Below are 19,066 nucleotides of genomic sequence, written 5' to 3'. Positions count from 1 at the left end.
CTCATTCTGGAAACAGCCCCCAGGCTGTGGCTAAGCCATGTCCCTGCAATATCATTGCTTTCAGGAGTGCTGGTTCTGCAAGGTTCGCAGGAGAGCTTCTGTAAAGTTTGAAAGGTAGGAGACGAGGTACTGGAAGAAGTAAGGCTGTGAGGACGGGGCATGAGTCGTGCTTGGGTAGCTCAAATGGTAGAGACCCTGCCCGCGAAAGGCAAAGGACCCGAGTTCGAGTCTCGGTCCGGCACAAAGTTTTAATCTGAAAGGAAGCTTCAACATCAGGTGATGACCTCTACCTGCAAATTATGGGGAGGTAAGCACAAAAGAATGCAAAATATCTATATTCTGCCATTTTGGAGGCAGCTTGGAGGGTAGAATTCATCAAGACAGTGCGGATCCGTCTCTGCATGATCAACTTAGCCTCTATTTATCCATTCTAAACACAATACAAATCTCTCACCACCATGACATGCTTTGTCAGAGAACAGACGCAGATGTGAAGAAGATGTAGACTTACTTACCTCGTCTGAGTTGTTGGCGAATTTGGCTATATGTCAGATCGTCGAAACAGCGTACTTCGAAGCCGAGTGTTGTGAATGCATGCATCAATGCGTTTCTGTCGGTCTCTGTGTGCTCTCTGTTATGAAGGGCGTCTTCGTCAAAGAATTCATGGTTCAAGATGAGGGCTATCCGACGCTCCTGGTTGCCCATGGGGTACTCTTCATCTTCTCCAGAGACTCCACTGATTGGCACCACGTGCTCAGGCTGGGTTGACGGCAGGGGCGCCGGGATTTGTCTAGAGAAAGCAAAAATGATATTGCAGGGTCATTAAGAAGCTTCAAGATGCTGTTACATTTATAATGTAATGATAGTAACACAGATGTAAATATAGTTATTTTATTTAAATTAGTGTGTCAGTTTCGAGATGTCAAGACGCAAAAACTAAGGCTGTTCAGGGTGGCACAGAAGGAGGTCCTCAGGTTTGCCAGAGATTGCTCGATAACATCGGCTGACAGCTTCGTCACATGTTGTCCGATCTCCGCCGTCAGTTTTCGGCGGGATGAAGGAGGTTATGGTACGTTAAAATCTATTCCATCAAGGGGATCAAAATCTATTGTAATCTCCTTGGGCAGGATAGATACCACTACACATCTATGCTTGGATACGAGTGCTGCGTTGCGGCTTTTGCTGTTAAAAAATCGTTGAATGCACGTCAATAAGCTGCGTCAGCCTCGAAAAAACACGTAGCGAGCACTGTCTCTCCTCAGTTACTGGAACAACCAGATAAATTTTGCAAAGAGAGAAACGTCCTGTTACATACTCGAGGTGATTTTTTGTGACAGTGTAAAGCAAGAATACAGACACTCTGTACAAATTCAAATAAAAACAGACGTATGTCAGTTAATCTTCAATGACTGTGATCCAGAGGTAAGAGAGGGTAAAAAAGTAAGAGGAAAGTTCTGTTGCTAGGTAGCAGCCATGGAAGAGGTGTGGGCCAGATTTTGCAGGAAAAATTAGGTGACAGGTACCAGGTCACAAACTTTTTCAAGCCAAGTGCATGTCATAGCCAGGTGGTAGAGGATATAGGTTCTTTGTGCAACATATAGAATCATGTTCTTACCAACTTAAACTGAAGGAGTGCTCTTTTATAATTGTAACAGTATATATGTCACCTTCAGTAAACTTTCATTTATTCCTGGAAAACTTGGATGCCTTGTTGTGCTATCTGGCAGATAGGGGAAAGCAAATTATTATTTGTGGGGACTTCAAGTTGACTCACTGAATGAGTGTAATAGGAATAATGACCTGGAAGTCTTGCTCGGTACTTTCAGTTTGACATCTGTCATTGATTTTCCTACTCGGGTAGTAAATGACAGCAGCACATTGATAGCTAACACTTTTATAGACCAATGTAAGTTTAAAAACATAAATTCTTGTCCCGTTGAGAATGGCCTGTGTGATCACGGTGTCACAGTATATGACATAGCACCATTCAGTAACTCAAAAGTAGCCTCCAAAACTGTGCGTTCAATTAATGGCTCAACACTTAGAAATGTCAGGGAAAATCTTCAGCATTTAGACTGGAATGAGGTGTACAAGGAACCCAATGCTAATTTAAAATACAACTTATTTCATGATACATTTGTAAAATAATTTGAAAACTTTTTCCCCAAGAAAGTAGTTAAATCCAATTATAAGAAACCATGCCAAAAACCTTGGCTTACTAATGGAATAAAAATATCTTGTAACCACAAAAGGAAACCGTATCTAACAATAAGAAAGAGTAATGACGCAGAAACAGTCAAATATTATAGCAACTACTGTGTCACATTAAGAAAGGTTATTAAAAAGTCCAAATGCATTTGCATCATATCTGAGATTAATACCTCTGATAACAAAATCAAAACAATTTGGAATATTATTACAAGGGAGACAGGGCAACCAAGAGTACAGGATGATGGAATTACCATCAAAGCAAATGGAAATTTGACAAACAACAAGCCAGAAGTCGAAAACATTTTGAATAATCATTTTTGAAATGTTGCAGTGAAACTAGGATTTAAATGCTCATTAGAAGAAGCAAGGCAGTTAATGGAAGAGGCCTCACCCACACAATTTGTGCAATTGAAATTACACCCACCTCTCCTTCTGAAATTAGAAAGATAATAAACTCTCTCAAGAATAAAAGCTAACATGGAATTGATGGCATTTGCAGCAGGATAATAAAAGCTTGTTCGCAAGAGATAAGTGGGATTCTTAGCCACATACGTAATAGCTCTCTGAAGCAGAGTATTTTCCCAGATAGACTGAAGTATGCCATTGTTAAACCAATGCATAAAAAAGGGGATATGTCTGATGTCAACAACTACCACCCAATCTCTCTTCTGACTGCCTTATCCAAAATTGTTGTAAAAGTAATTTATTGTACAGTAGCTTCACACCTTTGTAAAAATAAAGTTTTAACAAAATGTCAGTTTGGTGTCCAGAAAAGTTTTTCAATGGAAAATGCTATATATATTTTTACCAATGAAATATTAAATGCTCTGAGTAACCGAAAGTCACCTGTTGGGATTTCTTGTGATCTTTCAAAGGCTTTTGATTGTGTAAATCATGGAATAATTCTAGATAAGCTCAAGTACTAAGTTATGAATGGGACAGCGCTCAAATGGTTTAAATCATACCTAACTGGAAGAGTGCAGAAAGTTGAAATATGCAGTTCACATAATGCGCAAAAAACTGGTGATTTCTCAAACTTGGGAACAATAAAGAATGGGGTGCCCCAAGGTTTGGTTTTGGGTCCTCTGCTGTTCTTAATATATATTAATGAATTGCCATTCTATATTCACGAAGATGCAAAGCTGGTACTTTTTGCTGATGATACAGGTATAGCTATCACACCCGACAGACAAGAATTAACTGGTGAAATTGTAAACGATGTTTTTTAGAAAATCATTAAGTGGTTCTCTGCAAATGGGCTCTTCTTAAACTTTGAAAAAAAAAACAGTGTATACAGTTCAACACAGTAAATGGAATGACACCATTAATAAATATAGACTTCGATCAGAAATCGGTAGCTGAGGTAGAATATTCAAAATTTCTAGGTGTATGCATTGACGAGGAGTTGAACGAGAAAAAACACACTGAAGATCTGCTGAAATGGCCAGCCGGTGTGGCCGGGCGGTTCTAGGCGCTTCAGTCTGGAACCGTGCGACCGCTACGGTCGCAGGTTCGAATCATGCCTCGGGCATGGATGTGTGTGATGTCCTTAGGTTAGTTAGGTTTAAGTAGTACTAAATTCTAGGGGACTGATGACCTCAGATGGTAAGTCCCATAGTGCTCAGAGCCATTTGAACCATTTTTTTCTGCTGAAATGTTTGATTTCAGTTAATTATGCTGCTATTAGGGTCATTGCAAATTTTGGTGATATACATCTCAGTAAATTAGATTACCACACCTATTTTCATTCTCTGCTTTCTTATGTCATCATATTCTGGTGTAACTCTTCATTGAGTAAAAGAGTGTTCATTCCACAAAAGCGTGTAATCGGAATAATTGCTGGAGCTCATCCAAGATCATCCTGCAGACACTTATTTAAAGAGCTAGGTATCTTCACTGCAGACTCGCAATATTTATATTCACTTATGAAATTTATTATTAACGATCTGAACGAATTCAAAAGTAATAGCAGTGTACATGGCTACAACACTAGCAGAAAGGATGATCTTCACTACTCGAGGTTAAATCTAACTTTGGCTCAGAAGGGGGTAAATTATGCTGCCACAAAAGTCTTTGGTCACTTACCTAATAATATCAAAAGTCTGACAGAGAGCCATATAGCATTTAAAAGGAAATTAAAAGAATTTGTGAATGGTAATTCCTTCTACTCATTAGATGAATTTTTGGATGTAGTAAGTGGGTAATTTCCCCATCCCCCATAAAGAAAATAATTAAGTGTTGTTACATTTTGTGTAATGTAATATCTTGTATAGACACCTTTTATTAACCTATACATTCCACATCATTAGCAAGTGTCATATTCATGATCAATGGAACAAATACTAATCTAATCTCAGCATATGTGTGAAAGACAAACATACATTTTAGAATAAGAAGCTCGTCAACACCTAAAGCACTGAAAGGTGGAAACACATACCACATTTGCAAATCACCTAAAGTAGCAGAATCGCCACCCTGCTTACATAAAAACACCAGTAAGAAATACTTATAATTCATAGACAGCTAATGCTCACCTACCACAACCCAAACGTAAGACACAGTGCACCACCCCTTTCACTTGAACAAATTATTTTTTTTGAGTTTATAATTTATGCCTAAAATTTCAGATGAAGAGTTTGCCTACTTGTGGTTTCAATGAAGTTGCGATTTCAGTCCGTACATTCACAGATATATCCCGATTATGATCTTTCTCATCCTCAGGATCCCGCAGACTCCTTGTGGCGTTCTGCCCACTCATTTCTTGCAGGGTACCTAAAGAATGATGCCTTCTCAGATAACTATACAATTCAGGCAAATCACATTAATTATTGTTACTGGATGACTGTAACGAAGATTGACAATGCGTAACTTTGGATTTAAAAGAACGTGTCGCAAGCGATGGGCAACATGCAAACAATCGTGTCCTTCTCTAGACACCATGTCCGTACAAGCAATGGATATGAATCACTAATAATTGAAATAGTAGTGCTCTCCTAGAGCCGGCCTAGTACTGTGCGACCGAGGCTGACAGGAGCGTTGCTTATACACTAGATTCTCGCTAATCTGGTCTTCAGTATTCCGGCCTCTCAGTAACGCGGCACACATCCAAGAACACGTGTACAATCAATTACCGTGTGCAACACTGCTTAGTTAAACAATGCTTTATATACAGTATCTGAAATTGTAGGTTTCTTTACAGTTCGGAATCATGTCTTCTAAACGGAAACACGTTACACTAGACCTCAAGCAGAAACTCGAAATTTTAGATAACTTAAATTGAGGTTCTTCGCAGAAAGCCAATGCTGCTGAGTTCAATGTATGACGAGCAACTATTTATGACATCAAAAGGAAAGAAAATGGTATTCGACAATACTCAACACAAACGGAGAGTGAGTTGGGAAAACGGAAAGTTATGCGAAAGAGGGAGAATGAAGAACTGGACGTAGTTGTTTATACACTCCTGGAAATTGAAATAAGAACACCGTGAATTCATTGTCCCAGGAAGGGGAAACTTTATTGACACATTCCTGGGGTCAGATACATCACATGATCACACTGACAGAACCACAGGCACATAGACACAGGCAACAGAGCATGCACAATGTCGGCACTAGTACAGTGTATATCCACCTTTCGCAGCAATGCAGGCTGCTATTCTCCCATGGAGACGATCGTAGAGATGCTGGATGTAGTCCTGTGGAACGGCTTGCCATGCCATTTCCACCTGGCGCCTCAGTTGGACCAGCGTTCGTGCTGGACGTGCAGACCGCGTGAGACGACGCTTCATCCAGTCCCAAACATGCTCAATGGGGGACAGATCCGGAGATCTTGCTGGCCAGGGTAGTTGACTTACACCTTCTAGAGCACGTTGAGTGGCACGGGATACATGCGGACGTGCATTGTCCTGTTGGAACAGCAAGTTCCCTTGCCGCTCTAGGAATGGTAGAACGATGGGTTCGATGACGGTTTGGATGTACCGTGCACTATTCAGTGTCCCCTCGACGATCACCAGAGGTGTACGGCCAGTGTAGGAGATCGCTCCCCACACCATGATGCCGGGTGTTGGCCTGTGTGCCTCGGTCGTATGCAGTCCTGATTGTGGCGCTCACCTGCACGGCGCCAAACACGCATACGACCATCATTGGCACCAAGGCAGAAGCGACTCTCATCGCTGAAGACGACACGTCTCCATTCGTCCCTCCATTCACGCCTGTCGCGACACCATTGGAGGCGGGCTGCACGATGTTGGGGCGTGAGTGGAAGACGGCCTAACGGTGTGCGGGACCATAGCCCAGCTTCATGGAGACGGTTGCGAATGGTCCTCGCCGATACCCCAGGAGCAACAGTGTCCCTAATTTGCTGGGAAGTGGCGGTGCGGTCCCCTACGGCACTGCGTAGGATCCTACGGTCTTGGCGTTCATCCGTGCGTCGCTGCGGTCCGGTCCCAGGTCGACGGGCACGTGCACCTTCCGCCGACCACTGGCGACAACATCGATGTACTGTAGAGACCTCACGCCCCACGTGTTGAGCAATTTGGCGGTACGTCCACCCGGCCTCCCGCATGCCCACTATACGCCCTCGCTCAAAGTCCGTCAACTGTACATACTGTTCACGTCCACGCTGTCGCGGCATGCTACCAGTGTTAAAGACTGCGATGGAGCTCCGTATGCCACGGAAAACTGGCTGACACTGACGGCGGCGGTGCACAAATGCTGCGCAGCTAGCGCCATTCGACGGCTAACACCGCGGTTCCTGGTGTGTCCGCTGTGCCGTGCATGTGATCATTGCTTGTACAGCCCTCTCGCAGTGTCCGGAGCAAGTATGGTGGGTCTGACACACCTGTGTCAATGTGTTCTTTTTTTCCATTTCCAGGAGTGTAGATGGTTCATGCAACAATGCAGTAAAGGAATTCCAGTCAGTTGCCCGATTGTAAAGGAGAAAGCAGCTGCATTTAACAAACAACTTGGTAGTAGTAACTTGTCTGCAGAGAGCGAAGGTTGGCTATCAAACTGGAAGAAAAAACGACATGGCATTCAGTACGTGATTGTCACCAGGGAAAGTCACTCAACTAACAATAAGGATCCTGGTGAGTTTGTAAGCAAGATACGGACGATAACAGAGGAAGAAGATTTCACTGGTGATGCCTTGTATAATGCTGATGAAACAGGACTCTTTTACAAGACGCTTCCTTCAAAAACATTAGCTGCCAAAAACAAGAAGGAAGCTCGTAGTTACAAGCAACAGAAACAGCACATAACATTAATGGCATGTTGTAATGGAAATGGGAGTCATAAACTACCGCTTATGGTGATTGGAAAATCCCAACATCCACATTGTTTTCAACACACTGTCTGTACTCTAACAGTGCAGTATTGCACTCAGAAGAAAGTGTGTATGGACAGACAAATATTCTTTAGGTGGTTCCATGAAACGTTTCTACCAGCAGTGAGAAAAGAGCTAAAGAAGAAAAAATCCTCCACTGAAAGCTATCCTTATAACTGACAATCCTCCCAGTCATCCTTCAGATGTTTCTCTGAACTCCGATGGTGTACAAGCACCTTTCTCCCACTCAGTGTAACAGCTCTAATTCAACCCATGGATCAGGGAATTTAGGAATCAATTAAACGTCATTATCGACATTCACTTCTCGTCTCCTTGTTGAACAAAAGTGAAAACGACTCTATCGAGACTATGCTGAAGGCGTGGAACGCAATTAACATATGTGATACTGTTTTCCAAGCAACCGAAGCATGGGATAAAGTGGAGAGTGCTACGATAATGAAGAGCTGGAGAAAACTGTGGCCATCCATTGACGCCGAGTAGGATCCAGTTGTGAGTGACAGCGATCAGCCAGTCAATACATAATTATCAATTACTTTGTACACTGACATGTTCAACCACCTTCCAGGAGGAGAAGAAATTTATGATGAAGATGTTACTAAGTCGCTGAATGAGGAAATCTGTGGTAATTACCAAACTTCAACATACAAAGAAATAATCAAAAGCATGCAAGAAAGTGCAACAACCAGATACATACAGTACCAATGTAATGACTGTAAAGCGGTTGCGTGACAAAGCAAAATTAGGGACATGTTTCATAGTGAGTGATATGACTGTATAATTATGTATAGTATGCACTTAAGGATTAATATTTTCTTTGAAAATTAATGTATTTTTGGATCTGGCTCTGGATGTTCCCTCTGCGGTCCACACCCACCAGTCCCACTTCTGGGTGTTCCATCTTCGGTCTGGTGCGCCTGGCAGTCCGTCAGGGGCTCGTTTTCCATCGCCTTGTCTCTGGTTCCTCTGTTAGTGTGGTGTTGCAGCTGGCCCCGTTGCTCCTTTAACAATTCCAGAGCCGGATCCCAGGCACTGCTTAGCTGGTACCCCGTGTCACGGTTCATAAGATCATCAGCTATTTTTGTTTCTATCGATTCTCTTATAACACTGTCCCAAAATCTGGGTGTTTGTGCTAGAATCTTGGTATCCTCATACTTCATGGCATGATCTAGTTCTAGACAGTGTTCAGCAATGGCTGACTTAGTCACCTGTCTTAATCTAGTGTGCCTCTGATGTTCTTTGCACCTGATCTCCACAGTTCTTGTCGTCTGGCCAATGTAGGACGTGCCACATTGACAAGGTATATTGTAAATCCCTGGTTTTCATAACCCCAGGTCGTCTTTGACACTCCCCAGCAGTCCCCCGAGCTTGTTGGATGGACAGAAAACACACTTGATATTGTGTTTACGGAGGATCCTACTGATTCTTGCAGAAATAGAGCCAGCATAGGGCAGATATGCCACCTTGTTTGCTTCATCTTTGTCTTCTTCCGTAACCTGTGGTATAGTGGCTGGCTGTAGTGCCCTCTCAATTTGTCTGTCCATGTATCCATTCTTGGAGAAAACTGATTTGAGACGTTCTATTTCTATAGGTAGATTCTCCTGGTCTGACAGGGCACGTGCTCTGTGGACCAAGGTCTTCAGAACTCCATTCTTCTGTGCAGGGTGGTGACAGCTGCTGGCCTGCAGATATAAATCAGTGTGTGTTGGTTTTCAGTAGACACTGTGGCCAATTGATCCATCTGCTTTCCTCTGAACTAGTAAATCCAGAAATGGCAGCTGGCCATTCTTCTCCAGTTCCATGGTGAACTTGATATTAGGGTGGCATGAGTTAAGATGTTCAAGAAACTCATTGAGCCTGTCCATCCCATGTGGCCAGATCACGAAGGTGTCATCCACATACCTAAAGAAGCATGTGGGTTTAAATGTGGCTGTCTCCAATGCCCTATCCTCAAAACTCTCCATAAACATGTTGGCAACCACAGGGTACAGTGGGCTGCCCATAGCTACACCTTCAGTTTGCTCGTAATATTGGTTTCTGTACAGGAAATACGTGGATGTCAGTGTATGGCTGAACAGGTCCAACAGAGCACCGTCAAATTTCTCTGCAATCAGTTCTAGTAAGTCCTTCAGTGGGACCCTGGTGAACGGCGATACCACATCAAAACTAACCATGATGTCCGAATCTGTGATGTGCAGTTGCTTGAGGCGTTGCATGAAATCTTCTGAGTTGCGGATGTGGTGAATACATTTCCCCACATACGAAGACAGGAGACCTTTCAAGTACTTGGCTGTTGTGTACGAAGGTGCCCCAATATTACTGACAATTGGACCTAGGGGCACGCCCTCCTTGTGTATTTTAGGCAGACCATACAGTCTAGGTGGCACTGGCACTTTTTCCCGTAGTTGTCTGATGATCTTATCGGGCATCCCTGTTTACTTCAAGACAGCACTAGTCTTCATGGCCACTTTGTCCGTGGGGTCACACTCCAGAATTTTGTATGCAGGGCCCTCCAGACGTTGGCGTACTTTCTCATCATAATCTACCTGCTGCAAGATGACAGTGGAGTTCCCTTTGTCTGCTGGCAGTACCACAATGCTGTTGTCTTCCCAGAGTTTCTTGAGTGCAAGCCCCTCCTCGGTTGTGATGTTCGATTTCGGCGGTCTGGCCTTGGTGAGGGCCCTGCAGGTTTCTCGGCGGACTTCCTCTGCCACATTAGGTGGAAGTGTGGCTGCAACTTGCTCTACTGCACTGACGAAACCTGAAATGGGTACGTTTCTAGGGGTTGTAGCAAAGTTGAGACCCTTGCTGAGTACCTTTAAGGTTGTATCATCAAACTGTATGCCTCTCGGATTCGTCACAGTGCGTGTGTCTTCCATCTGCTGTACTTTCTTATTCATGCGGTCAAACTCTTCAGATTGGCAAGATGAAGCATTCCTTCTAGCACAATCAGCTAAAGACCAGGAGGCACGGTCTACCCAATCCCAATCTTCTCTTGTTAAGGAGGCTGCCATGTACAGATGAATGTGTAACAGATCCCTGGCCACAACATCTAACCTGTGGCGCATATCTCGAATCCTCTCTCTCACCAGTGCCATGCTGGCTCTGCGTTTTGTCCTTCCATGCTTCTCTTCCTGTGTAAGCTTCTTCATCTCCCAGTACCTACTGAAACCTACATCCTTTTGAATCTAGTCGAGTTGCACTGCAAATTTCTCTTCTCCCCAATTCTATTCAATACCTCCTCATTAGTTATGTGATCTACCCATCTAATCTTCATCATTCTTCTGTAGCACCACATTTCGAAAGCTACTATTCTCTTCTTGTCTAAACTATTTATCGTCCAAGTTTCACTTCAATACATGGCTGCACTCCATACAAATACTTTCAGAAACGACTTCCTGACACTTAAATCTATACATCTACATCTACATTTATACTCCACAAGCCACCCAACGGTGTGTGGCGGAGGGCACTTCACGTGCCACTGTCATTACCTCCCTTTCCTGTTCCAGTCCCATATGGTTCGTGGCAAGAACGACTGTCTGAAAGCCTCCGTGCACGCTCGAATCTCACTAATTTTATATTCGTGATCTCCTCGGGAGGTATAAGTAGGGGAAAGCAATATATTCGATACCTCATCCAGAAACGCACCCTCTCGAAACCTGGCGAGCAAGCTACACCGCGATGCAGAGCGCCTCTCTTGCAGAGTCTGCCACTTGAGTTTGCTAAACATCTCCATAACGCTATCAAGGTTATTAAATAACACTGTGACGAAACGCGCCGATCTTCTTTGGATCTTCTCCATCTCCTCTGTCAACCCGATCTGGTACGGATCCCACACTGATGAGCAATACTCAAGTATAAGTCGGACAAGTGTTTTGTAAGCCACTTCCTTTGTTGATGGACTACATTTTCTAAGGACTCTCCCAATGAATCTCAACCTGATACCCACCTTACCAACAATTAATTTTATATTATCATTCCACTTCAAATCATTCCGCACGCATACTCCCAGATACTTTACAGAAGTAATTGCTACCAGTGTTTGGTTTGTTCCGCTATCATACAATCATACAATAAAGGATCCTTCTTTCTATGTATTCGCAATACATTAAATTTGTCTATGTTAAGGGTCAGTTGCCACTCCCTGCATCAAGTGCCTATTCGCTGCATATCTTCCTGCATTTCACTACAATTTTCTAATGCTGCAACTTCTCTGTATATCACAGCATCATCCCCGAAAACCCGCATGGAAATTCCGACACTATCTACTAGGTCATTTATATATATTGTGAAAAGCAATGGTCCCATAACACTCCCCTGTGGCACGCCAGAGGTTACTTTAACGTCTGTAGGCGTCTCTCCATTGAAAACAAGATGCTGTGTTCTGTTTACTGAAAACTCTCCAGTCCAGCCACACAGCTGATCTGATATTCCGTAGGCTCTTACATTGTTGATCAGGCGACAGTGCGGAACTGTATCGAATGCCTTCCGGAAGTCAAGGAAAATAGCATCTACCTGGGAGCCTGTATTTAATATTTTCTGGGCCTCATAAACAAATAAAGCGAGTTGTGTCTCACATGATCACTGTTTCCGGAATCCATGTTGATTCCTACAGAGTAGATTCTGGGTTTCCAGAAACGACATGATACGCTAGCAAAAAACATGTTCTAAAATTCTACAACAGATCGACGGCAGAGATGTAGGTCTTTAGTTTTGCACATCTACTCAATGACCCTCCTTGTAGACTGAGACTACCTGTGCTCTTTTCCAATCATTTGGAACCTTCCATTCGTCTAAAGGCTTGCAGTACACGGCTGTTAGAAGGTGGGCAACTTCTTTCGCGTACTCTGTGTAGAATCCAATTGGTATCCCGTCAGGTCCAGTGGGCTTTCCTCTGTTGAGTGATTCCAGTTGCTTTTCTATTCCTTGGACACTTATTTCGATGTCAGCCATTTTTACGTTTGTGCAAGGATTTAGAGAAGGAACTGCAGTGCGGTCTTCCTCTGTGAAACAGCTTTGGAAAAAGGTGTTTAGTATTTCAGCTTTATGCGTGTCATCCTCTGTTTCAATGCCATCATCATCCTGGAGTGTCTGGATATGCTGTTTCGAGCCACTTACTGATTTAACGTAAGACCAGAACTTCCTAGGTTTTTCTGTCAAGTCGGTACATAGAATTTTACTTTCGAATTCACTGAACGCTTCACGCATAGCCCTCCTTACGCTAACTTTGACATCGTTTAGCTTCTGTTTTCTGTCAGGTTTTGGCTGCGTTTAAACTTGCAGTGAAGCTCTCTTTGCTTTCGCAGCAGTTTCCTAGCTTTGTTGTTCATCAGGGTGGGTTTTTCCCATCCCTCACAGTTTTACTCGGCACGTACCTGTCAAAAACGCATTTTACGATTGCCTTGGACTTTTTCCATAAACACTCAATATTGTCAGTGTCGGAACAAAAATTTTCGTTCTGATCTGTTAGGTAGTCTGAAATCTGCCTTCTATTACTCTTGCTAAACAGATAAACCTCCCTCCCTTTTCTTTATATTCCTATTTACTTCCATACTCGGGGATGCTGCAACGGCCTTATGATGACTGATTCCCTGTTCTGCGCTTACAGAGTCAAAAAGTTTGGATCTATTTGTTATCAGTAGATCCAAGATGTTATGTCCACGAGTCAGTTCTCTGTTTAACTGCTCGAGGTAATTTTCAGATAGTGCACGCAGTATAACGTCACTCAATGCTCTGTCCCTTCCACCCACCATAAACATCTGAGTGTCCCAGTCTATATCTGGTAAATTGAAATCTCCACCTAAGACTATAACATGCTGAGGAAATTCATGTGAAATGTATTCCAGATTTTCTCTCAGTTGTTCTGCCACTAATGCTGCTGAGTCGGAGGGCGGTAAGAGGAGCCAATTATAACCTAGCTCGGTTGTTGAGCGTAACCACCACCCATAATAATTCACAGGAACTATCCACTTCTACTTCACTACAGGATAAACTACTACTAACAGCGACAAACACGCCACCACCGGTTGCATGCAGTCTATCCTTTCTGAACACCATCTGCGCCTTTGTAAAAATTTCGGCAGAATTTATCTCTGGCTTCAGCCAACTTTCCGTACCTATAACGACTTCAGCTTCGGTGTTTTCTATCAGCGCTTGAAGTTCCGGTACTTTACCAATACAGCTTCGACAGTTTATAATTACAATACCGGTTGCTACTTGGTCCCCACATGTACTGACTTTCCCCCCCCCCCCCACCCTTTGAGGATGTTGCCCTTTCTGAACTAGCCCGAGGCCATGTAACCTAAAAATCCACCCAGTCCACACCACACAACCCCTGCTACCCTTGTAGCCGCCTGCTGCGTGTAGTGGACTCCTGACCTATCCAGTGGAACCCGAAACCCCACCACCCTATGGCGCAAGTCGGGGAACCTGCAGCCCACACGGTCGCAGAACCGTCTCAGCCTCTGATTCAGACCCTCCACTCGGCTCTGTACCAAAGGTCCGCAGTCAGTCCTGTCGATGATGCTGCAGATGGTGAGCTCTGCTTTCATTCCAATAGCGAGACTGGCAGTCTTCACCAAATGAGATAGCCGCAGGAAGCCAGAGAGGATTTCCTCCAATCTATAGCAACACACATCACTGGTGCCAACATGGGCGACCACCTGCAGATGGGTGCACCCTGTACCCTTTATGGCATCTGGAAGGACTCTTTCCCCATCTGTAATGACTCCCCCCCCCCCCCCAGTATGCACATGGAGCGCACATTGGTTTTCTTCCCCCCTCTTGCTGCCATCTCCCTAAGGGGCCCCATTACATGCCTGACGTTGGAGCTCCCAACTACCAGTAAGCCCACCCTCTGCGACTGGTAGGATCTTGCAGACTGAGGGGCAACCTCTGGAACAAGACCAGCAGCCATGTCGGAGACAGAGACTGAAACTATTTCGTCAGACGACAAACTGAAGAGGCCTTCCATTCAGCCCTCCAGAATGTCTTTCGCCCCCTGCCACACCTCGAGAGGACCTCCCACTCTACCACGGGTGAGGGGTCAGCCTCAACGTGGGCAGTATCCCGGGCATCCACAGCCGTAGTCCGATTGGGGGATGTGTGGGATGAGCTGGCCGTCCCCGACAAACCCCCATCCGGACCCCCACAGTGATGCCCATTGGCGCAACAGCCTCAAGCTGTGTGACCGAAGCCAACACTGCCTGAAGCTCAGCCCGCATCCGAACACAGCAGTTGCAGTCCCTATCCATGCTAAAAGCTGTTGTGCAAAGAATGTCTGCACTAATCTACAGCGAACGCAAACAATTCGACACAAAATTTAAACGGTTTTTAAAATACAAGATTGTCTAGTAAATGCAGTAATGCTGCTACTCGCGCACTGCTGACACACTGCTCGGCGGCGGAAGGAGACTACACGATTTTACACTATTCAGGTACTAAAACGTGATGCTACAACACTCAAATACTATAATATGCCCGAAATTTATGAATTAAACAATGCAAGTACCCAAATACACGCAACGAAATTAAGAATTAAACTATGTAACAAATAAGTCAGCTAAGAGTATACGACATGCTGCTAGCAGCTGCTTATCCAACGGCGGCAGGGAACACACTGGCTGTGACAAACAGACACTGGCCGTTCAAAACAAAAACAGAAGACAGACGACTACGCGAATTTACACTATTCAGGTACCAAAGTACGATGCTACAACTCTCAAATACTATAATACGCTCGAAATTTATGAATTAAATAATGCAAGAACCCAGAAACATGCAAAGAAATTAAAAATTAAAAGTATGTAACAAATAAACAGCTAAAATCATACGACTTGCTGCTGGCAGCTGTTTATCCAATGGCGGCAGGGAGCACACTCGATGTAAACAAATTTCTCTTCATCAGAAACGCTTTCCTTTCCATTGCCAGTCTACATTTTATATCCTCTCTACTTCGACCATCATCAGTTATTTTGCTCGCCAAATAGCAAAACTCCTTTACTACTTTCAGTGTCTCAGTTCCTAATCTAATTCCCGCAGCATTACCTGATTTAATTCGACTACATTCCATTATCCTCGTTTTGCTTTTCTTGATATTCATATTATATCCTCCTTTCAAGATATGTCCATTCCGTTCAGCTGCTCTTCCAGGTCCTTTTCCTGTCTCTGACAGTATTACAATCTCATCGGCGGGCCTCAAAGTTTTTGTTTCGTCTCCATGGATTTTAATACCTACTTCGAATTTTTCTTTTGTTTCCTTTACTGCTTGCTCAATATACAGATTGAATGACGTCGGGGATAGGCTACAACCCTGCCTCACTCCCTTCCAAACCACTGCTTCCCTTTCATGCCACTTGACTCTTATAACTGCCATCTGGTTTCTGTACAAATTGTAAATAGCCTTTCGCTCCCTGTGTTTGGCCCCTGCCACCTTCAAAATTTCAAAGAGAGTATTCCAATCAACATTCTCAAAAGCTTTCTCTAAGTCCACAAATGTTACTAATGTAGGTTTGCCTTTCCTTAATCTATTTTCTGAGCTAGGGTCAGTATTGCCTCACGTGTTCCAACATTTCTACGGAATCCAAACCGATCTTCTCCGAGGTCGACTTCTACCAGTTTTTTCATTCGTCTGTAAGGAAATTGGTGTTAGTATTTTGCAGCCGTGGCTTATTAAACTGATAGTTCGGTAATTTTAACATCTGTCAACACCTGCTTTCTTTGGGATTGGAATTATAATATTCTTCTTGAAGTCTGAGGGTATTTCGCCTGTCTCATACATCTTGCTCACAAGGTGGTAGAGTTTTGTCAGGGCTCTCCCAAGGCTGCCAGTAATTCTAATGGAATTTTGTCTACTCCCGGGACCTTGTTTCGACGCAGTCTTTCAGTGCTCTGTCAAACTCTTCACGCAGTATCATATCTCCTATTTCATCTTCATCTACATTCTCTTCCATTCCCATAATATTGTCCTCAAGAACATCACCCTTGTATAGACCCTCTATATAATCCTTCCACGTTTCTGCTTTCCCTATGTTTTCAAAATAAAGAAAAAACAAAATAAATGAATAAAATGAAACTTCCGCTAATCCGGCACCCATATGTGCCAGTAATGGCCGGATTAGCGACAGTCTAGCGTATTCTCTTCTCGTAGAGGCCGCTCCTGCCGTGGTGCGGTCCTAGGCTGCGGGCTACTGGCTGACGTCATCTCACAGCCTCCTCTGCTCTTGTGTTCTTCATCTTCGTGCCGGCGCCTGTCGATACACCGGAATACTCCTTCTGTCTTGAACCAGTCCCTCACAGTACATATTTCGTGTGTGAGAACGTCTGCCATTTCAACCGAAGAAAAGAAACTGATTTGAATATTACCAATTGTCGTCCTAAGTCTGTACCTTCAGACGATGAGATCGCTTGCACTATTGACCGCTTACGTATTGGCATTCGGCTTTGAAACACTCGGCCGTCTTCAGGCGATGTCGGTTGTCGGCGAACTGCACCGAAGTCGGTGCCACTGTGTACCTATGTCCCACTATGCCGTAAGTGGTATGTGGTGAACATCGGACAAATTGAATAGCGGCCACTGTAGTGGTAAACTTACGCGCGAAATCTCCCTTTGCTCGCACTTTGGTGTCTTTAAAGTTCTGTAGTTAAAATAAAATATAATAGGCCCTATGGGGTACAACAGTAATTTATATTCAATAGTACATGATTTAGAAAATGAAAGTTAGATGGAACAGCAACATCTTTGAGCCTTCTGCAATTTACATATTTCCTAAAAAACAACGTCCCTCGGAATGTTTCGAATATAGAAACTCTTTTTAGTCGGTCAGGAAGTGTCCTCCTGATAGCATTTAACCTTTTCAGTAGTTGTGGTTTTGAAACAGGAAACCTGCAATTAAATGTGCGTTTATTATATTATCACGCCGTAGACACATTTATAAAGCAAGTGCATTAATATACAAAACATTTTAAAATATGCACAAACTTTTGAAAGTAAGATTGGTCACTTTATCAAATTCTTTTGTGCAATTAAACGCTGCATTTAAATTCATCCCCACCTTTTTCACGTAAGCTAGAATGAGTAGAAAGGGCAATTACCACCAACAAATACAATATATATCCCCCGCTAAACACATAAGTTCCGAACTGAGCTCTTAAAAGACGCTTGCAATGGCTTTGCCGCAGTGAATACACCGGTTCCCGTGAGATCACCGAAGTTAAGTGCTGTCGGGCGTGGTCGGCACTTGGATGGGTGACCATCCAGACCGCCATGCACTGTTGCCATTTTTCGGGTGCACTCAGCCTCGTGATGCCAATTGAGGAGATACTTGACCGAATAGTAGCGGCTTCGGTCAAGAATACCATCTTACGACCAGGAGAGCGGTGTGCTGACCCCACGCCCTTCCTATCCGCATCCTCCACCGAGGATGACACGGCGGTCGGATGGTCCCAGGAGGCCACATGTGGCCTGAAGACGAAGTGAGTTCTTAAAAGCCACACAATACGCTTCTACTTAACAGACTCTCACTACCGCAATGGCATTCGCCGAAGGTTCAAAATTCCCCACGACTGCTGTGCCGTCGGCGAGTCTTAGTTATTTTTTAAAGGTGTTTGCTGTGACTCTAGCATCAGCTAAGATAACTTTGTAATTGGCGAAACAAGCGGTTTGGCGGAATCACGGAAACTCACTTCTAGAAATGTATGAGAATACTGTAACGAATAAAGACACGGTACACCACAATCCAAAGGGAGGAAGGGAGGGGAGGGAGAGGGAGAAGTGCCACCCCTTGTCCCTCCTGGGCTGTACCAAGGACGTGGCGAGATTGGGCACAGGATGTGCGCAAATCTGTCCGATTAAGAAAACGAAAATACAAAAAAAAAAGACAAAAGAAAAAAAGAAAAAAAAACGGATTAAGAATGTATAAATTTCCTGGCAGCCTATACAGGGTGGTCCATTGATTGTGACTGGGCCAAATGTCTCACAAAATAAGCGTCAAACGAAAACACTACAAAGAACGAAACTTGTCTAGCTCGAAGGGGGAAACCAGATTGCCCAATGGTTGGCCCACTAGATGGCGCTGCCATAGGTCAAACGGATATCAACTGCGTTTTTTTAAAATAGTAACCCCCAGTTTTTATTACATATTCGTGTAGTACGTAAAGAAATATGAATGTTTTAGTAGGAACAGTTTTTACACATTGTGATAGATGGCGCTCTAAGAGTCACAAACATATGGCTCACAATTTTAGACGAACCGTAGGTAACAGGTAGGTTTTTTTTAAATTAAAATACAGAACGTAGGTACATTTGAACATGTTATCCATATACCTTTGTGAACTTATCAGTTCTGAGAACGCATTCTGGTACAGCGTGATTACCTGTAAATACCACATTAATGCAATAAATGCTCAAAATGATGTCCATTAAACTCAATGAATTTGACAACACGTGTAACGACATTCCTCTCAACACCGAATAGTTCGCCTTCCGTAATGTTCACACATGCACTGACAATGC

General features: G+C 43.7%; 1 protein-coding gene across 5 annotated transcripts in view; it reads right to left on the bottom strand.

Annotated features, from left to right (window-relative positions):
• LOC126281332 (caspase-6-like) overlaps positions 1-19,066 on the bottom strand; it is a 142,245-nt gene that overhangs the window by 80,319 nt on the left and 42,860 nt on the right. For all 5 annotated transcript variants that reach the window (XM_049980226.1, XM_049980208.1, XM_049980217.1 and 2 more), the window contains exon 3: positions 516-790. In XM_049980226.1, coding sequence (XP_049836183.1) covers positions 516-790 — 275 coding nt within the window. The remainder of the gene's footprint in view (positions 1-515; positions 791-19,066) is intronic.

The sequence above is a fragment of the Schistocerca gregaria genome, chromosome 1, assembly GCF_023897955.1.
Source record: "Schistocerca gregaria isolate iqSchGreg1 chromosome 1, iqSchGreg1.2, whole genome shotgun sequence".
Classification (NCBI taxonomy): Eukaryota; Metazoa; Arthropoda; class Insecta; order Orthoptera; family Acrididae; genus Schistocerca; species Schistocerca gregaria.
This window is presented reverse-complemented; position numbering and strand designations above follow the sequence as displayed.